Below are 17,780 nucleotides of genomic sequence, written 5' to 3'. Positions count from 1 at the left end.
TGAGCTGGAAAAATAATAGTGCTGAAAATTACTCCACTAGCAGGAGTAAGGTAGGAGTGCCCTCTCCATGTCTTTCTTCAGCTTAATGGATCCAAATTCCAGTTTTACCCTTAAGACTTGTTTCCATCATCTCCCAGCCTAGCAAGAAAGAAAATGCCAAGAGTGCACCTGTTGGGACCCAAGAGGAAGGGACCACAGAGATGATGTGTCAGGCCATCTCTGGCTGCAGATGTCTAAATGGACTCTCTTTTTTACTTGCATCTATCTTTGGTTTACATCTCTCTGCTTTACTCTGATTTGAGCCCTTAAAGGGCAAAGTATTCCTACTTGGGCAAAGACCACCCCCAGAAATGGCAATGGGCAAGAAGCCAGCCAGGCAGAGGCAGGCTTGGTCTCCCTCCCCTAGCAGGAGCCCCCATCCTTCTCATCTCCTCCCATCTTCCTCCTCCTCTCTCTCTTCCCACCGCAGCCATGTCTGCATCTCTGCCCTTTGTCTTCAAATCTTTCCCTTTCTTTGTCTTTTCCCATTGTTTATGATTCTGTCTCTCCCTCTCCTCCTTGTTGGAGGTGTGTCTGTCTGTCTTCCTCCTCCATGTAGGTATGCACGTTGCTTCCTGTCTCTCTTTCCATTCTCATTCTTTGTCTCCCTGGCTAATCTCTTGTGTGGTTTTTCTGTAGGACATCTGAACTAGGAGTCAGAAGACCTAGCTTCTGGTCCTGGCACTGCCATTAACTAGCTGTGTGATTATAGCTAAGTGACTTTGCATCTCTGGGCCTTGATTTCCTAAGTCATATAGTAGGTTGGACTGGATGCTCTTTCAGGTTCTTGGCAGCTCTGAGCTTTTATCGTTAAATGCAATGGAACTCAGCTGCCCCACGAAGCAGTTGCTATCTTCCGAATTCGAAACAGAAGAAACAGCCAGAGTCCTCAACAGCACAAGCACCAGGGGGCGCCCGAGCACCACTTACAGAGGCTGTGACCACAATACAGGGAATATCATGTGCTGGGCAAGCTCTGTGCTAAGCACTGTACTCCTATCTCACTCAGTCTGATGAGATAGGTACTCTTCTTGTTCCTGTCTTAGAGGTGAAGACATTGAAGCACTGTGAGGTGAAGCAACTTGCTCAAGGTCACACAGACAAGAAATGTCAGAACACGACTTCCACTCAGGCTGTCTGACTCCCCAGCTCTTATCCATGGTTCTGCATTGCCATGGCCACTCATGCTCCTCCAAGCTTCCCACATAGGCTACTAAGCAAACATCTCTGGATCCCAAGTATGCTTAGGAGTCTTGGATCCAGACTGTACATTTCAGTATAGTCTCTCTCCTCCTTCAAGACACTAACTCTGACTTCTCACAGCTCTGCCTGTGATTGTTCCATCAATGCCCTGCACACGGGGCATCAATTGACTGTTTCATCAATGCCCTGCACACGGGGCATCAATTGACTGTTTCATCAATGCCCTGCATCAATGCCCTGCCCTCTAATGCTCTGCACACAGGCGAGTATGCTCTGGTAGACCTGTTCTATCGTCAAATGTGCACATCTTGTGCCACTCTAACCAGGTATCGTACCACTACCTGGGGCAGTGCTGGGCTCATGATAGAGGGCCATGGTTTCTACTCTCAAAAAGATAATGGAATAGAGGAAACATGCATGCACAACTTTAAAATAATGTAATATAAAGATGAAAATATTATCAAAATTATATATATATAAACTGTGAAAGCATGGGACAGGGAAATTACTTATCTAGCCTGATCCTGAAAACTAGGACAAGCTAATGTATGGTTGGGAGTCAGAAGACCAAAGACCAAGTCCTTCACTCTAACCTTCAAGTATGTAAGTCCAGCACCCTTCTAAGAACAGCTCAGACATGTCAGGCACTAATGGTTGTTTAGGTATCAGGTGAACAACTAAGAACCATCACCAGGTTTGGTAGCCCTCATTTTTTCAGTTTTCTTCGCTTCTGTACCAGTGTCAGATACAGAGTGGGTGAGCAGGTGTGACAATGGGTGAATGAAATCATGCTCCCAGAAGTCATATTCACATATCATGAAAAGGGCAATGGAACTAACCATCCCGGGAAATTCAGTTCTTATGGAACATCCAAGCCCCCATCACAGGCACCTCACAATCTTCTGCTTGCTTTCACACAGAGCCAACAATGTGATAAACTGACAGGGTCTTAATTACAGAAAGGCTTTTATGAGCATGATATAGAATAGCCACAGGTGTCGTTTTATTATACTTTTTCTTGGCTTTATTTCAGATGGCATGGCGGCCACAGAAAAGTCTGATAACATCAGTTACCCAATAGTCTGAGTCCAGAATGCCACCCTTCTCGTGGGGAGGCCTTTCACCCACCCTCCCTGTTGCCCCTGTGTGGCTCTCCAGAGCCCATCCTAGGAAAGCAGCCATAAAAATAGCAGGAGGGTGAAGAGAATGCCACACATATTATGCAATACACGGCTCAGATCATCTCTGCGAGCCACGGAGAGTTCACTGAAACTGCAGTGCCCCTTCTTTGTGCCTTCCAAGGCTGGCGCCTCACTCTGTCTCAATCGTAGACGCCCTCAGTGCTCGCCTATGCTCAGGGATGATATATTTATCTGGAAGGCTCCAGATGGCAGGAGTGGGCAAGTGATCCCTTTGCTTTATCATTCCCAGCAGGCCCCATAGGGTTGCAAAGCTGGGGCCAGCACATTAGCAGTGCCCGTCTCTCCTGGGGCTGAGATGTCACCTCAGAAAACTTAAATCGATGCCCTAGTCAGGAGTGGGTGCTGCAAGGGAGTTAGGGCAGCCTGGGAAGGGGGGATATGCCTGAAGGCCCATCTATCCTGGGATGACTGCACAGCTATCCCTCTGCCAGAGGGTATCACAGACTTTGACAAGGATGCCCCACTCTCCCTCCCCCCTGCCGGGCTACCTCAGGCACCCAACACCAGGGGCCCCTCCCAGTAACACCTGTGAAGGGAACCAACACCTCAAACACATGCAGAGTTGGCTCTCAACTTTCCGTGCATATTTGACTACACTTTGGGGTTATACCTGGTCAATATCACAGAAAAATTAAAGCAGAGTACATTGTTATTTTATATATATACAATCTTCAAATTAGGTGGTGGCCACAGAAAAGTCTGATAACAGGTGTTTGAGCACAAGTGTTCCCACCCTGCCTCCCACAGAGAAAAAGGGTGAGGACACTAAGCCTCAGTCGCAGTCCCCAGCTCCCAGCAAGCTCCCCCCACCCCACCACCAGTATATTAGTCCTCTAAGCAAAGTTCCCAAAATCCTCAAGGAGACAGAAACTGAGAAAGTGCAAGGGGAAAAGAATGGGTTACTTCATCTGAAATGGCATTTGTGGCAAGGTTGTCCTTTTATGGTCAGAAACAGAACCATTTCTTTATTATTTGTGGTAAGGGAAAAAGCCATGACTAGTATAATAATGCAAACAAAACAAAACAAAACAAAACAGATAAAGCCAGAAATAACCTCTAATCATAGAGCATTTAGTGAACAACAGCCTAAGTTTAAATCTGGTTTCCCAGGTTCAGCCTTGTCAAGGAATCTTCTAAAAGTCCCTGTACCCTACCCTATCCCCTCTCTGGCAGGCCACCTGCACTCGATTGAGAAGTGAGTTCACTATAGGTGGATCCACCCCCGAGAGTGCTCGGATAACCTTCCAGCTGTCACATGACTACAAGGAGTTGCTATCCCTGAGACTGAGCCTCCCTCTCCACCACCACAAGGATAGAAGGCCCAGTCTACAAAGCCACCTAGGCAAGAGGCATGCAATCAACAAATTCAGGTTTTGTTTTATTGGTGGAATTTTGAGGAGTACTTGAGGGCTAAATTGCCATCTTCCCTCTATCAATCCAGGCTTTCCCAGGCCTGGTCCCCTAGGTCAGGGACCCACTCAGTCTGCTTCCTGGGGTGGAGGACAGGTGAGGGGAACGGAGCCTGTTACCTGCTGCACATCCTGCTGGAAGACGCAGAGCTGCAGCCGCTGGTGGAGCCGCACCTTGCGGTGCTGCCAGATGCTCTCGAGGCGCCGCTGGTGGTGCAGCACCTCATGCACCACGTCCAGCACCTGGTGCACTGCCTTGGAGTAGTTGGCTGTGGCCGTGAGGGACTCAGAGTTCCCAGGACTGAGGGGACGCTGCAGCACATCTAGCAGGGCTTTGCCATCCTGGCTGACCTGCAGGAAGGAAAGAAGGTTAGGGCAAGGGACAGGAGTGGCAGGCAGGGCACAGAGAGACAGGGAGTCTGCCCACGGGTCCCTAATTAGGCCTGAGAATCTCAGTCCTTCCTAGACCCATGACCACCGAGGAATGTGCCAGCTGGCCAGAGCTCCCACCTGCAGCTGCGGGGAGGGCAGAGCATCTGGAATCCTGTGGAGAGTTGTTGCTGGAGACTGGCCAGCTGTCTGTGAGACTCTCTCCCCTCTTGAATTTCAGCTCCATGAGGGCAGAGACTCTGCGTTGCTCACTGCTCTCTCCCCAGAACAGTACCTGGTACATAGTAAGCACTTGATAAACACTTTGATGGACTCACTGACTAGGTCAGGCAGCAGAACTTCATTTCATAAAAAATCTAAGTTGCTGCCATTATCCTTTCTCACTATTTCTTTCTCAACGTTTCCTAGCTGGCTCCAAACTTCTAGAAGTGTGACCAGAGGCAAATTACTAAGCCTCTCTGGGCCTCGGTTTCCTTGCCTGTAAAAGAAGGATAATTATGGTACATACTCCATAAAGTTGTGTTGAGGATTAAATGAGTTAACACACATGGAGTGCTTAGAATAGGGCCTGCCACATAATACTGGCTACCAATTTCACCATCATCACCATCATCATTTCTCTCTCCCGTCTTCTTTACTTCCTTGTCATTTTCTTTTATCTTTATCCTTTTATAAAATCTTTTTCTCTCCCTCTATGCTACCTCCTTCTTTCTCCTGAAAATCAATGGCCTTCACATTTTTCTAGAACATGTAGAATAAGGTAGAGACCTTTAGACTGTGGACACACCATCCATACTTCTGGGTTCCCTAACAGTTGCCCTCAGTCTGAGAGCAGTGGGGTGACCCTCCCTGCCCATTCCTCTCACTGGAATCCTGGCACCATCCTGGGCACCAATAATTTTGGACAGTGGCATCACATAGTTGATACCTGTGGCCTTCCAGTGCTTGGCAGGGTACCCCCCAGACCTGCATCTTTCCAATTTACAACAGTGGTAGCTGGGCAACTGACGGGAATTTTAAGTTTCCAAATTACTTGTTTAATAACTAAATCAGAGTTGATTTGAAGCAGAAATGGTCGTCTTTTCCTACTAGGAAGGCAGGGAAGGAGGCGTGTTTCCATACCCACGGGAGAAGATGAATGAGGAACTGTCTGCTGGGCTTGCAACCTGCCCTCATCCCTCCTTCCATCACATCATAGCCCAGATAGGGGTCTAGGAACACAGAGGCACCTGGTACTCTTGCTCTTGGGGTGCAGAAATCCTCTTGGGTTGGGGGGTGCTTAAGAGGAGTGCTGTGGTAGGGTACCACTGAGGCAGGAGAGGAAACCACCACCACCCACCCAATCTCACCATCCCAGCTCTCATAATTTACTGCTGGGGGAGGGGAAGGGTAGAAGCAATGCCCTCCAGAGATGTTAACAAGACAAATATTCCATGGTCAAACCCAGGAGAGTTCTCCTCAGTGAGTCCTGAGCAAATGCTGTCCTGTGGCACTATGCCATGTCTAGGGAAGGGTGGTTAGGAACGGAGGACCAAGTCCTAAAAATCCAAGTCAACATGAGTCCTCTGCCTCAGTCTTCACATCTGTAGGAGGCAGGGGTGGCCCACTGACCTCTGAAGTGGGCCTGGAGGGAACATCTTAAGTCTCACAATGCTAGGGCCTGAGAATTCACTGGGAGAAATATTGTGTTGGTATGTATAATTACACCTGCACATGTAAGCATAGTATTAATCTCATTTGTACTCTCTCTCTTTTTTTAATTTACAAGGAGTAAATTTAGAGATTCTTGACCTGTGAGCAGAAGCACAGTTCTGTTATAAGAGAGAAAGCCTTGGGCCATTTGGATCAGAGTTGACAAGATCAGGTTTGGCTCACAAGCCCTCCTCTCTGCCTCCTACAATGACAAAGTCTGTTACAATTTTTTAGTACTTATTACTGTCAGGCGCTGGGCCAAGTACATTACATATATTATCTTTATAACCCATAATACTATCCTATGAGGCAGGTATTACCACCTTTGTTTCACAGAAGAATGAAATGGTTAAGAGTGGTTAAATAACTTGACTGAGGTCACACATCTAATAAGTAGGAGAGTCAGGATTCAAACTCAGTTTTGACAGTGGCAAAACCCTTCCTCTTACTCAGAAGCCATAGGTTTTTAGATTTCAATATGCATCAAACTCACCTGGGGCAATAGTTATTAAAATGTACACATATTGACATTCTGATTCAGTATGGGGTGGAACACAAGAATCTGTATCTTTAGCCATCACCTCAGGTGAGTCTGATGAAGGTGGTCCAGGAACCCACTTTTACAAACACTCCTTTAACTGACCTTGCCCCAGAAGAAACACATCGCCCAGATGTGAATTAAGTTTTCCCTCCACATCCACCTTCCTTAATCAATCTCTCTCTTTCCATCCCTCAGCTCCTTTCCCTGAAAACTCATGCCCAGAGGCCACCTACTTGTCTTTGTCACACAGACACGCCTATATGACGCTTCCCTTTTACTTTGAAAGGACTGTCAAGAGAATTTTTCCCCTTCTCAACTTTGCACTACCTCCCCCCACCTTTGATTTTTCAGTGGAAGAGCCTTTTCATTTGTCCTTCACGTCCATGGCAGCTTCTCACTCCTTAAAATGCTTATCTCTACCCTGTATGCTTTCCTCTGGATCTTCTAGTGAGAAATCAGTATTTTTTGATGAGCTGCTCCATAAAAGGGTGGCAGGACTAGTGTGTCCATTCACCAACCAGAAAGCAAACTCCAGAAAAGGACAGCTTTGTTATCTTATATTCCTCTCCCTAGAGGAGAAAGTCTAATCTTCACATACAGGGTGAAGCAGATAGATGTGTAGCTACACATATGTATGTGTAAAAGAAAGGGGAAGAGCGAAGGAGAGAGAGAGAATATGAATGTGTGTGTATACAAAGGTAGTACCTGCTAATGGCCCCAATCTTTTTCTGTTTCCTGGCCAGAGACACCACAGTTCATAGGTCAGTTTTCCTAAAGGTGGAGCAAAAGAGCCTCTCTTCTTAGTCTGGCCCAGGCCATTTCACAGGGTGTAGGCCAGTGCTCTCGCCACCCACCCATGTACAGACACGCCCAGCGCCCCTGCTTGGTTCTCACCTCTGTGTAGGCCTGGGTCACTTGCTCATACAAGGACTGGTGGTGATGGATCGCCAGCTCCAGGTCCTGCATCTCGGACGGCAGGCCACCCTCACTGCACATCTTGCACCAGGCGTCCACTCCTGAAAGGAACTGGAAGGAGATGCCAGGTGGGTCAGTGTGGGAGCACTGGGGGTGGGGAAAGAATGGGTTATGGAAAGAGGGTCAGATACCTTGGGAAGAAACATTGGGACTTCTGGAAGCCTTCAAATACCACTTCAGGGGGTAGAGTTTTTCTTTAATTCTACAAACACTAACCCTTAGTAAGAAATCAGACCTGGGCACCTGTTTAGGAAGTGTAGTTTCCACAAAGAGGACTATTATGAAACTGTGAGGGGCAGCATGAGTTGTCTGGATGTGCAACTGGTTGTACCCACATATCGACTGTTAAGTACAGGTGCAGGCACAGCTCACTATGTTCCATGGATACATCAGGGCTTCTTGCCCCCCACACACTCACAGGCATGGGTGAGTGTGCATGTAATGCGGCAGGATGTTCCCACACCTGTGCTTTACAGGGTACATGATGAGTTGCAAGAGGAGCAAGGAACACCTCACACAGGACCACCAGAACCCCCAGGAAACTTGCACAGAGCTTTCCCGCAGGGGATGGAGATTGAGCTCAACAGCACTTTCACTGCTGGGTCAGCGCCCTGAAGTGGGGAGCAAGAGAGGCAGCAAGGGGGACAGACTGTGCTGAACCTACAGTGGCAGTGTCTCCTGGATGGGATGTGATTTATAAATATGGATCTTGACAGACATCAAATTATTTAAAAATTAAAATTAACAACTATAGAAGACTGTGGCTCTCCATGCACAAAGGGTGAGCTAACTGAAATCACTCAGATTTATTAGGTGGAAAAATGCACCTTTAAAATGCAAATAATTCTTCGCCCAACAGTCTGGAATGGTTCTGTCTGTGATTCCTCTCGCCTGGGTGCACAGCTCCATTTAAATTAATTGCCTAAATACCTTTTCATCCCATTGCCGAGAATAGCCCATATGAGGACAATAAAGGGCTGCCTAGATAAACGCATATAAAAAAATAGGCTTGAATCAGTTTTTTCCCCCCAGTTAAAAAGAAGCATGGTTTATGAGTAAGTCCTGAAGGACTAGTAATGTCTCAGGAAATCACATTAAAAAACAGATACAAATAAAATTTATTCTGATCCAAACCAATCCAAGTCAGGAAACATGACATAAAGCTTAACTCCTCCAGTTACTCTCAGCTCTGGCCCTGAGTTTTTTCTGCTTGAGTTCTAGTCTTGGTGCCACTGTCAGCTGTCAGCCCCTGGCCTGTTGGCTGCAATGACTGAGTTTTCATTCTGTATGTTTTTACCACATTAGGCCATTTCCTAGCAATTCTGGAGGAGTGTTGGATTACATCCAATATCAGGTTACACATATATGCTGACATCTCAGAAGCTTCTTTGCTCCACCAATAACTACGTTACAAAGGAATCTGAAAGCAACTTGATATTCGGAGTCAACCACAGGGGAAGAAAGGGATGCCCGCATCATGGCTCACACCTGTAATCCCAGCACTTTGAGAAGCCAAGGCAGGAGGATCACTTGAGGCCAGGAATTGGAGACCAGCTGGGGCAACATGGTGAGACCCCCTTCTCACCATTTTTAAATTCAAAAAAATTTAAAAATTAGCTGGGCATGGTGGCATGCACCTGTAGTCCCAGATACTTGGGAGGCTGAGGCAGGTGGATCACTTGAGCCCAGGAGTTTGAGGTTACAGTGAGCTATGATCCTGCCACTGTGCTCCAGCCTGGATAATAGAGTGAAACCTTGTTTCCAAAAAAATTTTTTTAATTAAAAAAAAAAACATCACAGGGGGAGCACCCTCTCAGGAGTCCTGTAGCAGATTCTACAGAATGGTCAGCTCAGAGAGGAAGCTAGAGAGACAAAGAGGAAAGTACTGAATTTTCCTTGTCAATGTGGATAAACCTTGAATAAAGAATGCAAGTGATAGGGTTGAAAGAGAGAGAACAGGAAATTGAACATCAATATTATCATGGTCCTAAGAATGAACCAGCCACTATCAGTCACAACAACCATTATCCTTTAAAAAACAAAAGCATGGCTAGATCCCTCTCAAAGTGTAGGGTTGTGTTTGACTTGTGACAGAAGTATTTCTTTCAGTCTTTGTGAAGTTCTCAGCTGGAAATAGATATCGGTGATGGAAATAAAAAGATACCAGGATGTTGAGCAAATACCCACAGTAGTAAAATCCACTGTTTTAGTAAGTGCCCTAGGCACCTTATATGTTCCATCTCTAATGTTATAACCTTATAACAGCCCCACATTAGAGACAAGGAAACAAGCTCAGAATGGTGAGGTGACTTGCCTTAGAGTTAATGAATGGTGGGGATGAGACTAGAACCCACATGTTGGCCTCAAAGTCTAGACCAGGCGTCCTCAAACTACAGCCCACGGGCCACATACAGGTGTTTTTGCCCATTTGTTTTTTTATTTCAAAATAAGATATGTGCAGTGTGCATAGGAATCTGTTCATAGTTTTTTTAAAACTATAGTCAAGCCCTCCAATGATCTGAGGGACAGTAAACTGGCCCCCTGTTTAAAAAGTTTGAGGACCCCTGGTCTAGACATTTTTGATTATCACATGTGGCCTTCCATGTCAGAGTCGACAACACAGGGAAATATTTATGGTATGACCACATGTCTGACTCTCCTTTACCTGTGAGTTGCCTAAATGTGATACAAAGAAAGAAGTTGAGAGGTTAAAAACACAGGCTTTAACGTTAGACACACCTGGATTGAAACCCCAGCTGCCCATAGATTGCAGGATTTTAGCAGTGGTATCTTAGTAAATGTTTAACAACTAGCATATACATGTATGTGTGTATATGAATGTGTATATATGTATGTATACATTACATATATGCAGGTTAGTGCACTACAAATTTTACTGATATAAAGGATATGCAACTCAATTTACAAAGAATAATAGCATATACAATGTTCTTTATTATAAATTTCATATAGTGAACTGATTCTCACAGGGTGCCTTTGTTGAACTTTTGTATCCATAGTCAACCTATAGTTGAAATGGACAAACTTGTCGAGTTCTGACACAAATGCTGGTTGACATTTTCACTTAGTTAAGGAGTAAGACAAAAGCCAAAACCCCCTGAAGACTTATTTCAGAACATCACTTGTTCGTCAATGATGTGAGTGACTTCTTTGCTCAATAATCATTTTTGAATATTGGAAGAACATTTTCTTGATTTCTGTGTGCTACTCACAGTGTAACAGCTCCAGACAGGACATATATTTTTTAGTCTGAATTTAAAAACACTTCTCCCTCATTTTCTTAAGACTCTAAACAACCAAAATATAATAAATCAAGCTCTAGTTTGTAGTTTTTTATAATTCCATGGCATAAAAATGGTTTATTTTAAGCTACTAATGTGATGTCACTGAATATGGAGTTTGGAAGATATGACTGGTAGCACACAACTGTACAGGATTTCCATGATAGGAAAAAAATAGATAAAAAATAACCTCAAAAAAGTAAAATAATCAGGAAGTGGTGAGTTTTGAGTATTTATTAACTTTGTTTTTAATATAACATAATTCATTATAAACTTATATAATTTAGATTTAAGTAATTGCTATGTTTAACAACCAGCTCACAAAATTCTTGAAAATTCAACTGGCTTTGCATAAGCTGGTTCGAGCCTGGCTCTGACACATCATGGGACCTTAGGCAGGTCACTTAATCTCACAGAGCTTCAGTGCTCCTCTCTGTAAAATGGGTTATTAATGTCACTGGCCAATGTCTGGCTACTTTATAAGTAAATAGCAACAAGTAATTATTATTTTTACTCATGATATTATCAGATTATTATCCATAGCAAATTCCTCATGTCGAATTAGTTTCTCCATCCCCTTAGCATTCAATGATTTCTTTACATTCACCCCTCTGGTCTGTGCTCAGAGAATGCACACTAAGCAGATAGTCAACATATACACACACACTCTTGCAAGCACAGGCACCCAACACCAACCACCAAGCAGAATGTAAACAGGCCCTGAGTCATCTCTTACTGTCAGCAAAGCCACCAAGTCTTACCAGTGTTTCTTTGTGTACACAGGGGCCATGAAAATGGTAGAAGATGGGTTATTATTGCAACTATTCAGCAGGGTCTTCAGTGTTTCAGAGAGATGACAGGGGCTCTCTGTAGAGAGAGTGTGTGCCCTCCCACCCTGCCCTCCCTGACCCTTCCCCCTGCCCCCTTCCCACCAGCAGCTGCTGTAGGTCCCTGCGCCTCACCTGCTCGGCCTTCTGGTGGAACACGGCAGACATGGCGAGGATGGTGCTGCGCTCGTCCAGGGCAGCGGCGAAGCTCTTCCACTCCTGGTCCAGCTGGGTGGAGATCTGCTTGATTTGCTGTGAGGCGTAATGGCCCGCCTCAGAAAGGCGGGAAGCCACAGACATGATGCGGTTGATGTTGACGTAGGCATTCTGGGAGCAAAGGAGAGTGAGTGCTTAGTGGGGCAGACTGAAAAGGCATCCATTGAGCACTTTTAGGGGGTGCATATTTGGGGAAGGGGGCTACTCAAAACAAAAACTTTGAGAGAGGCTGGTATAGGCCATACTAGCATGTCTGTTTTTGGTCCAAGGGAAGTCTTTCTCTATGATGTAAAATTTTGGCAGGTAGCAGAGACAATAACTGAGACCTTTTGTTATGGGGAATCAGCATAGATTTTGTGCCAACTATCAATGGAATCACTTTACATGGATTATCTTATGTAATCCTCACAACCATCTCATGAGGTCATTCCAGGGGGACAGCACTTCCAAGAGTACCCTTTGGAAGCAAGGGCACAAGCTGAAGGAGGTAAAGATGTCTCTCTTGCTCAGGAGAGAAAGCTGTACCCAGGGCATTATTGCCACCTACAACAGGGCAGCGGTACTCACCAAAGAGGGCAAAGAAGACACAGTAATTCCACATCTTCCTGTCACCTAGCAAAGACATCCCTCTCTTCTTCCCAGCCCTCTGCCCCTGCCAAAAGAGGCTGGCCACCAGTCAGAGTTTAAATAAAGAGAGCTGTGAAGCTACATACTTATCCATGCTAAAAAAAAAAAAAAAAGCCTATGGAATCCTTTTTTATCCCTGTCTGATTTAGAAACATTTCTCCACCTGGCCCCAAAAGGCATCTGTGGGGGCTCTTCTGGCCCCACTGTCTCCTTTCATCTTTTGTGTTTTGTTTACATTCATTCCCACAGTTGCTTGCCAATTAAAAACTCATGAACATGTGTGTTGTTTCCTACTAGGCAAGCAAAAAACTCTCCAGGAAGAAATAAGACAAAAGAACTCACCCTCCCCCAATAATCACTTCTCGGCCTTTTGGCTAAGATCAAGTATGAAGAAAAACCTCACAAATATAAAACAGTAGTGATTATGATTCTTTTAAACTGTTAGCTCCTATTAATTGTCTGAGATGTCAAAACAATCAAGTAATATTTTGGCATCCACAGGTGGCTTTTCTGAATCACACAATGCCAGCCCGAAGGAGGACTAGGGAGGCAGGTTACTCACGCACTTTCATTATTTGTTACAAATCTTCTCGAATGATTATAAATATTCTTTAGCTACAGCATTATCTCTGGGTTCTCTTAGCTCAGGTGTAGCTCATTAATACTGGGTAGATTTAATGAAGGTTCTTTATTTTCTTCTCCCGCTTCCCTCATGGTCCCATTCATCTTAGCTGTCCCCGACCTCCATGTACTCCATCCCAAACCTGGGCCAGGCTGATAAGGTCTCTCTTAATTTAAACAGTCTCTGTGGACATTTAGAAGGTTAAGTGAAGTGCTTGAGTACAGATCTATCCTGATGTCTAATGACCCCCAAGCATCATCTCTTTTTTTAGTCTGGCCTGAGACCTTTCTGACACAGTACATTTCCTTAATAGAGCTACAATATTTCTGACTCTTGTTATGTGAGATAACTATCCTTCAAAGATTTAGGAATCATTGTCAGCCCTTTTCTGAGTTAGGACACAAATTCTACTTAAAATTAAACTTTACAGAACTGACAGAAAAACCAACTCTGCACCTAGAAGTAGAGGGAAAGAAGAGAAAGAGTAAAGCGTGCATGGACTCTAAGTTTTGTCTTCCACAGAAGGAACATTGAGAATCCCCCAAACTTCCCACACATGACATTGCGTTAGTTTGGGTTCTCCAGCAAAGCAGACTTTGAGACAGGATGTGGGGCAGAGAGTGTATTTGGGCATGTTCCCAAGAAGCATAGTAAAGGAGAGAGGAAGTCAAAGAGAAGGAGGGAAATGAATAAAGGATGTGTTCGTTAGTGGGTTAGTGCTATGAGCAAGTAGGACTCAATCCCTGCTAAGACCTCTTGAGAGACTCTATGAAACACACCTCTGAGCTGTCCCACTGAGGGGTGAGGAATCTGGGCAATTTATCCACCAAGCTCCATCACTCACTGGTTGAAGGTCCCTCCTGGGTAAGTCCCTGGCATTTCCAGCCTGACCCACACACAAGCCACACACACTTCACAGTGACCATGGCAGAGAAATACAGGAAGCTGTCAGTTTGTATGGGAATCACCAGCAGATGACCCCCAGGATAGGCAGAGGGGATATGGGTGAGACACTGACATCTGATAGAACTGTCCTCCCAAACTGGATTCAAATCCTGGAATCTAACAACCACCCTCCCACTCCCCAAAATAATCCAGATCTATCTAGGTTGTTGCGTTTTCCTACCCTGGAAAAAGGTCTTATGTACTTTGGCCAGACAGGATGTAAGAAGAGCAATAAGAACAGGGCATTAGCCTATCCCCAGGGATATCCTATGGACACCCAGAGCTTTGTGATCACCACTTGTTTACATTCTCCTCCCTCCCAGGGAACACAGGGGGGCATATTTCTGCTTCCTTTTAGAAAGAACTTTCTAGCTATTAGAGATGTCCAACTGTGGCTGCCTCTGGAGACTGTTAACACCTTGTCACTCATTCAAATATTTATGGAGAGTGGGCCAGGCTCTGTGCTGGGGGCTGTGGGAGATCAAAGAGGAATGAGGAAGGATTCCTGCCCACCCACCCCCTGCCCTCAGGGGCTCACAGCTGAGACTAAAGACAAGTCCTCCAATAACTGTAATTTAAAGCAAAATGAAGTAAGTGCTTCCACAGAGGCAGAAGCAACTCCCTGTGGGGGCTTAGAGGGAAGGGCTCTGAACCATTGGTGGGGTGCTGGGAAGGGGCTCCCCACACAGAATGGGGTGGAGTGGCTGGCAAGTCCTCCATGGTCCCTTCAACCCTTAAGCTTGTGATCATAGATTAAAACTAAAATCAAATAAACAAAAAAGACCACAGCTTATGGTTTACATTCTAGATTAGCACAATAAATGCTTTCATGTTTCCTTATCAGCAGGCAGGGAAATGTCTTACTAAAACTAACAAATGATTATGCTTCACAAAAGAAATAGAGGCATTTATTCCTCACAATAGAGGGATAAATAGAAGGTTGACTCATGAATTTGCTCATTGTTCTTCCCTATAGCCCCTTTTCAGAATTTCAAAACACTTTAGGCAAGTCACATTGTCCAAGTTCATCATCATCATCTTCATTTTCCTTTATCCTAGAACCTGGGAGAATGGGCAGATAGATTGTAAACTGCAGTTGTCCCTGAATACAAGGACAGCCAGAAACCAAGTGAAAAGGGAGGAATGGCAGGGAAGGTCTCAATGTAAAAGGAAAGAGCAAGGTTAAAGGGGTGGATTAAGAGTCTGAATAAACAGGAGTTCTTAGTCATTAAACATAAATGGCATTTCATGGCCTTTGGTCAATCCACTGTGTGCTTCTTCTGGGTGGCTGTTTACACCTCTGGTAGGGAACATTTGGGAGTCATGTTTGTCCTCGGGGCCTGGCCAGCAGAAATGCATATTTGGCTCTTTGCAGCTTTTCCATTTCCCACCAGCTGCCCCTCCACTGTCTCACATCTGCCCAGCTCTAATTCTTCCCTGCCAGCCTTAAATGCCTCTCCATCTGCAGAGCTGCCCATCAGTCAAAGCCATTAGAGTCGCTGGGCCAGGGCTCAAGAGACATGAGTTTTGGTCCCAGCTCTGGTACTCACTTAAGATGTCACTTGACACCTCTGTGCCTCAGTTTCCTCACTGTAAAATGGGGGCAGTTGACCTAATGATCTCAGACATTCCATTTCTGAGTGCATAGTATTAGTTCCAGGAGAACAGGACAGTTGTTCTGCCTGCTCCAGAGGTGTATGTAGCCCAGCTTCACTGTCCATGCATCTCAGCATCTCCTCCTGGCTCTGCTCACTGCCCCGTAGTGTGAGGATCAAGGCTGGAGCTGGAACCTCTGAGTTCTTCTGCCTCCAGCTGACCAAAGGCCAGTTGCCCTTCTGCCCCTTCCTCTGCAGCCCCTTCCCCTGAGCTGCACTGTCCAGACCATCTAGCTTCCCTGGCCAGAAGGTAATGATTTGTCTAACAATTCAGGCTTGATGGGTATCTTCCTAAATCCTTACATCAAAACAGCTTTATTAAATTTAAATCCCCATATATATGGCAGTGCCTCTATTATTATCATTATTCAAAATATGGCATTTCTGAGACATAAACACAATCTTCCCTGCGGAATGCAGTGCTCCTGCAGCATGATCTGTTGCATCATCCACCGCTCCCTACCTCCTCTCAAAGCCTCTGCTCCCATCATTTTGGTCACAAACAGGAAAAATAATGAAATTCTAGCAAAATCTCACTAACTCTAAAAGCCTGTATATTGACACCTTTCCCCAATTTTGTTACCTTCAAAGTTCTATTTTCCTGGTTTGTTCCTAAAATCATTGGCTGGAGATCACAGGATGGAGGGCCCCTTGTTCTGAGGCCTTATCTCCTGCTGTGATGAACTGAAATCGATGGAGCACAGTCATTCCCCTGAGGGAACGACTGGGCAGAATCGTGAGGAAAGTTTTCAGCCGTGCCAAAAGGGCTCCCGCTCTGGACCTGGTTCCTACTCTAACCCTTACGGGCTACAAAAACATGCAAAGTTGCTTACAAAACAATGATAACTTTCTATTTAAAAACTCAGCTAAATTTTTCTCTTTAAATGAAGTTTCTTATGTGGTATACTCTGAAAGAGATACTGGTTCTTCTAGAAATAATCATTTGCTGTAAGCTATCATTTTGATAACCTTAAGCTCTGTGTTGGGGCTGATTATTAGAGAAGCTCATTGTCAAGAGTGTGTATTATTTTAATACCATTCATTTCACTTCTAAAAGCACAGGTGAACTTTACAGTCCTATGGTCATAGGTCCCCACCCTGAATCAGCAACTCTCTCTGTGGGTTACAAGAGATAACATAAAGCATCCAGCCAGTTGGCTGGCACATAACCAACTGCACAATGAATGTTACATCTTTTCTCTTTTCTGCTTCCAACAAACTGGCATTAACTCCCCAAGTTAAGTACAAACCAAATCAAAGTATTTGTAAAAAGTATAACAAAAAGGAAAATCTATCAACTATTCTAAAGAGGCAAAATAAGTAGTCGAAATTCTGATTGTATTTCACAGAGAGCATTCCCCAACGTCCCCTACTATTCCCTACTGTAGCTGCCACCACTGCCCTAGCTGCTAGCCAGTGCCTTCCCTACATGCCACACACCCTCAGCTGTAGCTACTCTAGGAACCTTGACTTGTCTATAAGTTTCTCCTTGAGCCAGAAAGATCAGAGGATTCAGAATCAGCCAGTAACTCACTTTTTGAGCCATGCTCTTTCAACACATTGTTGTCCCTTAAGTTGAAAAAATAGAAGGGGTAGCCTTCTTGGGGCACCTCTACTACCTTGGCATATGCTAGCCACATTCAGAACATCCAGAGGTGGGAACATTTTGTCCTCACACAGGAAGACAGATCCTCCTTATCATGAACTCTATTACAAAAGGTAGCAGAAGCCTCCTTGCCATGGTGGGTGTCGTGGGGTGGGGGTGTCCTTCACTTTGTGGTCTAGGGGCAACCTGACTTTCTTCACCTCCAGAGAGGCAGAGGAAAGCATCAAAGAGATGTTTCATTTTTGCAAGGAATGAGTCCTAAGCACAGGGCTTTCAATTCCATTCCAGTTAATGGGGCTACAGTTTTTTAATCATTATGAAAACAAAAGTTGAGATCTGCCTGTCAGGTCATTACAGGAGGTGAGGCATAACCACCACTTATGGGACATTTTATGCCTGAAGGGACTCAGTCCTCTTGACAAGCCCTTAAGACCTTGACTCTCCAAATCCAAAAATCAAGGGAGGGAGGCCAAGCAAACAACTGGATGAGAGCCAAGTGACTCAGCAAAATCATCAGGTCAAATAAAAA

The 17,780-nt window shown here is 45.0% G+C and overlaps 1 protein-coding gene across 27 annotated transcripts in view; it reads right to left on the bottom strand.

Annotated features, from left to right (window-relative positions):
- Positions 1 to 17,780, bottom strand: part of KALRN (kalirin RhoGEF kinase) — a 653,674-nt gene that overhangs the window by 361,712 nt on the left and 274,182 nt on the right. For all 27 annotated transcript variants that reach the window (XM_020287048.2, XM_020287049.2, XM_020287013.2 and 24 more), the window contains exons 7-9: positions 11,716 to 11,907; positions 7,371 to 7,502; positions 3,974 to 4,204 (exon numbers count right to left, since the gene is read on the bottom strand). In XM_020287048.2, the coding sequence (XP_020142637.1) occupies positions 3,974 to 4,204; positions 7,371 to 7,502; positions 11,716 to 11,907 (555 nt within the window). The remainder of the gene's footprint in view (positions 1 to 3,973; positions 4,205 to 7,370; positions 7,503 to 11,715; positions 11,908 to 17,780) is intronic.

This window comes from Microcebus murinus, chromosome 1, assembly GCF_040939455.1.
Source record: "Microcebus murinus isolate Inina chromosome 1, M.murinus_Inina_mat1.0, whole genome shotgun sequence".
In the NCBI taxonomy this organism is placed as follows: Eukaryota; Metazoa; Chordata; class Mammalia; order Primates; family Cheirogaleidae; genus Microcebus; species Microcebus murinus.
The sequence above is the reverse complement of the archived record's forward strand: the minus strand, read 5'-3'. Positions and strand labels throughout refer to the sequence as shown.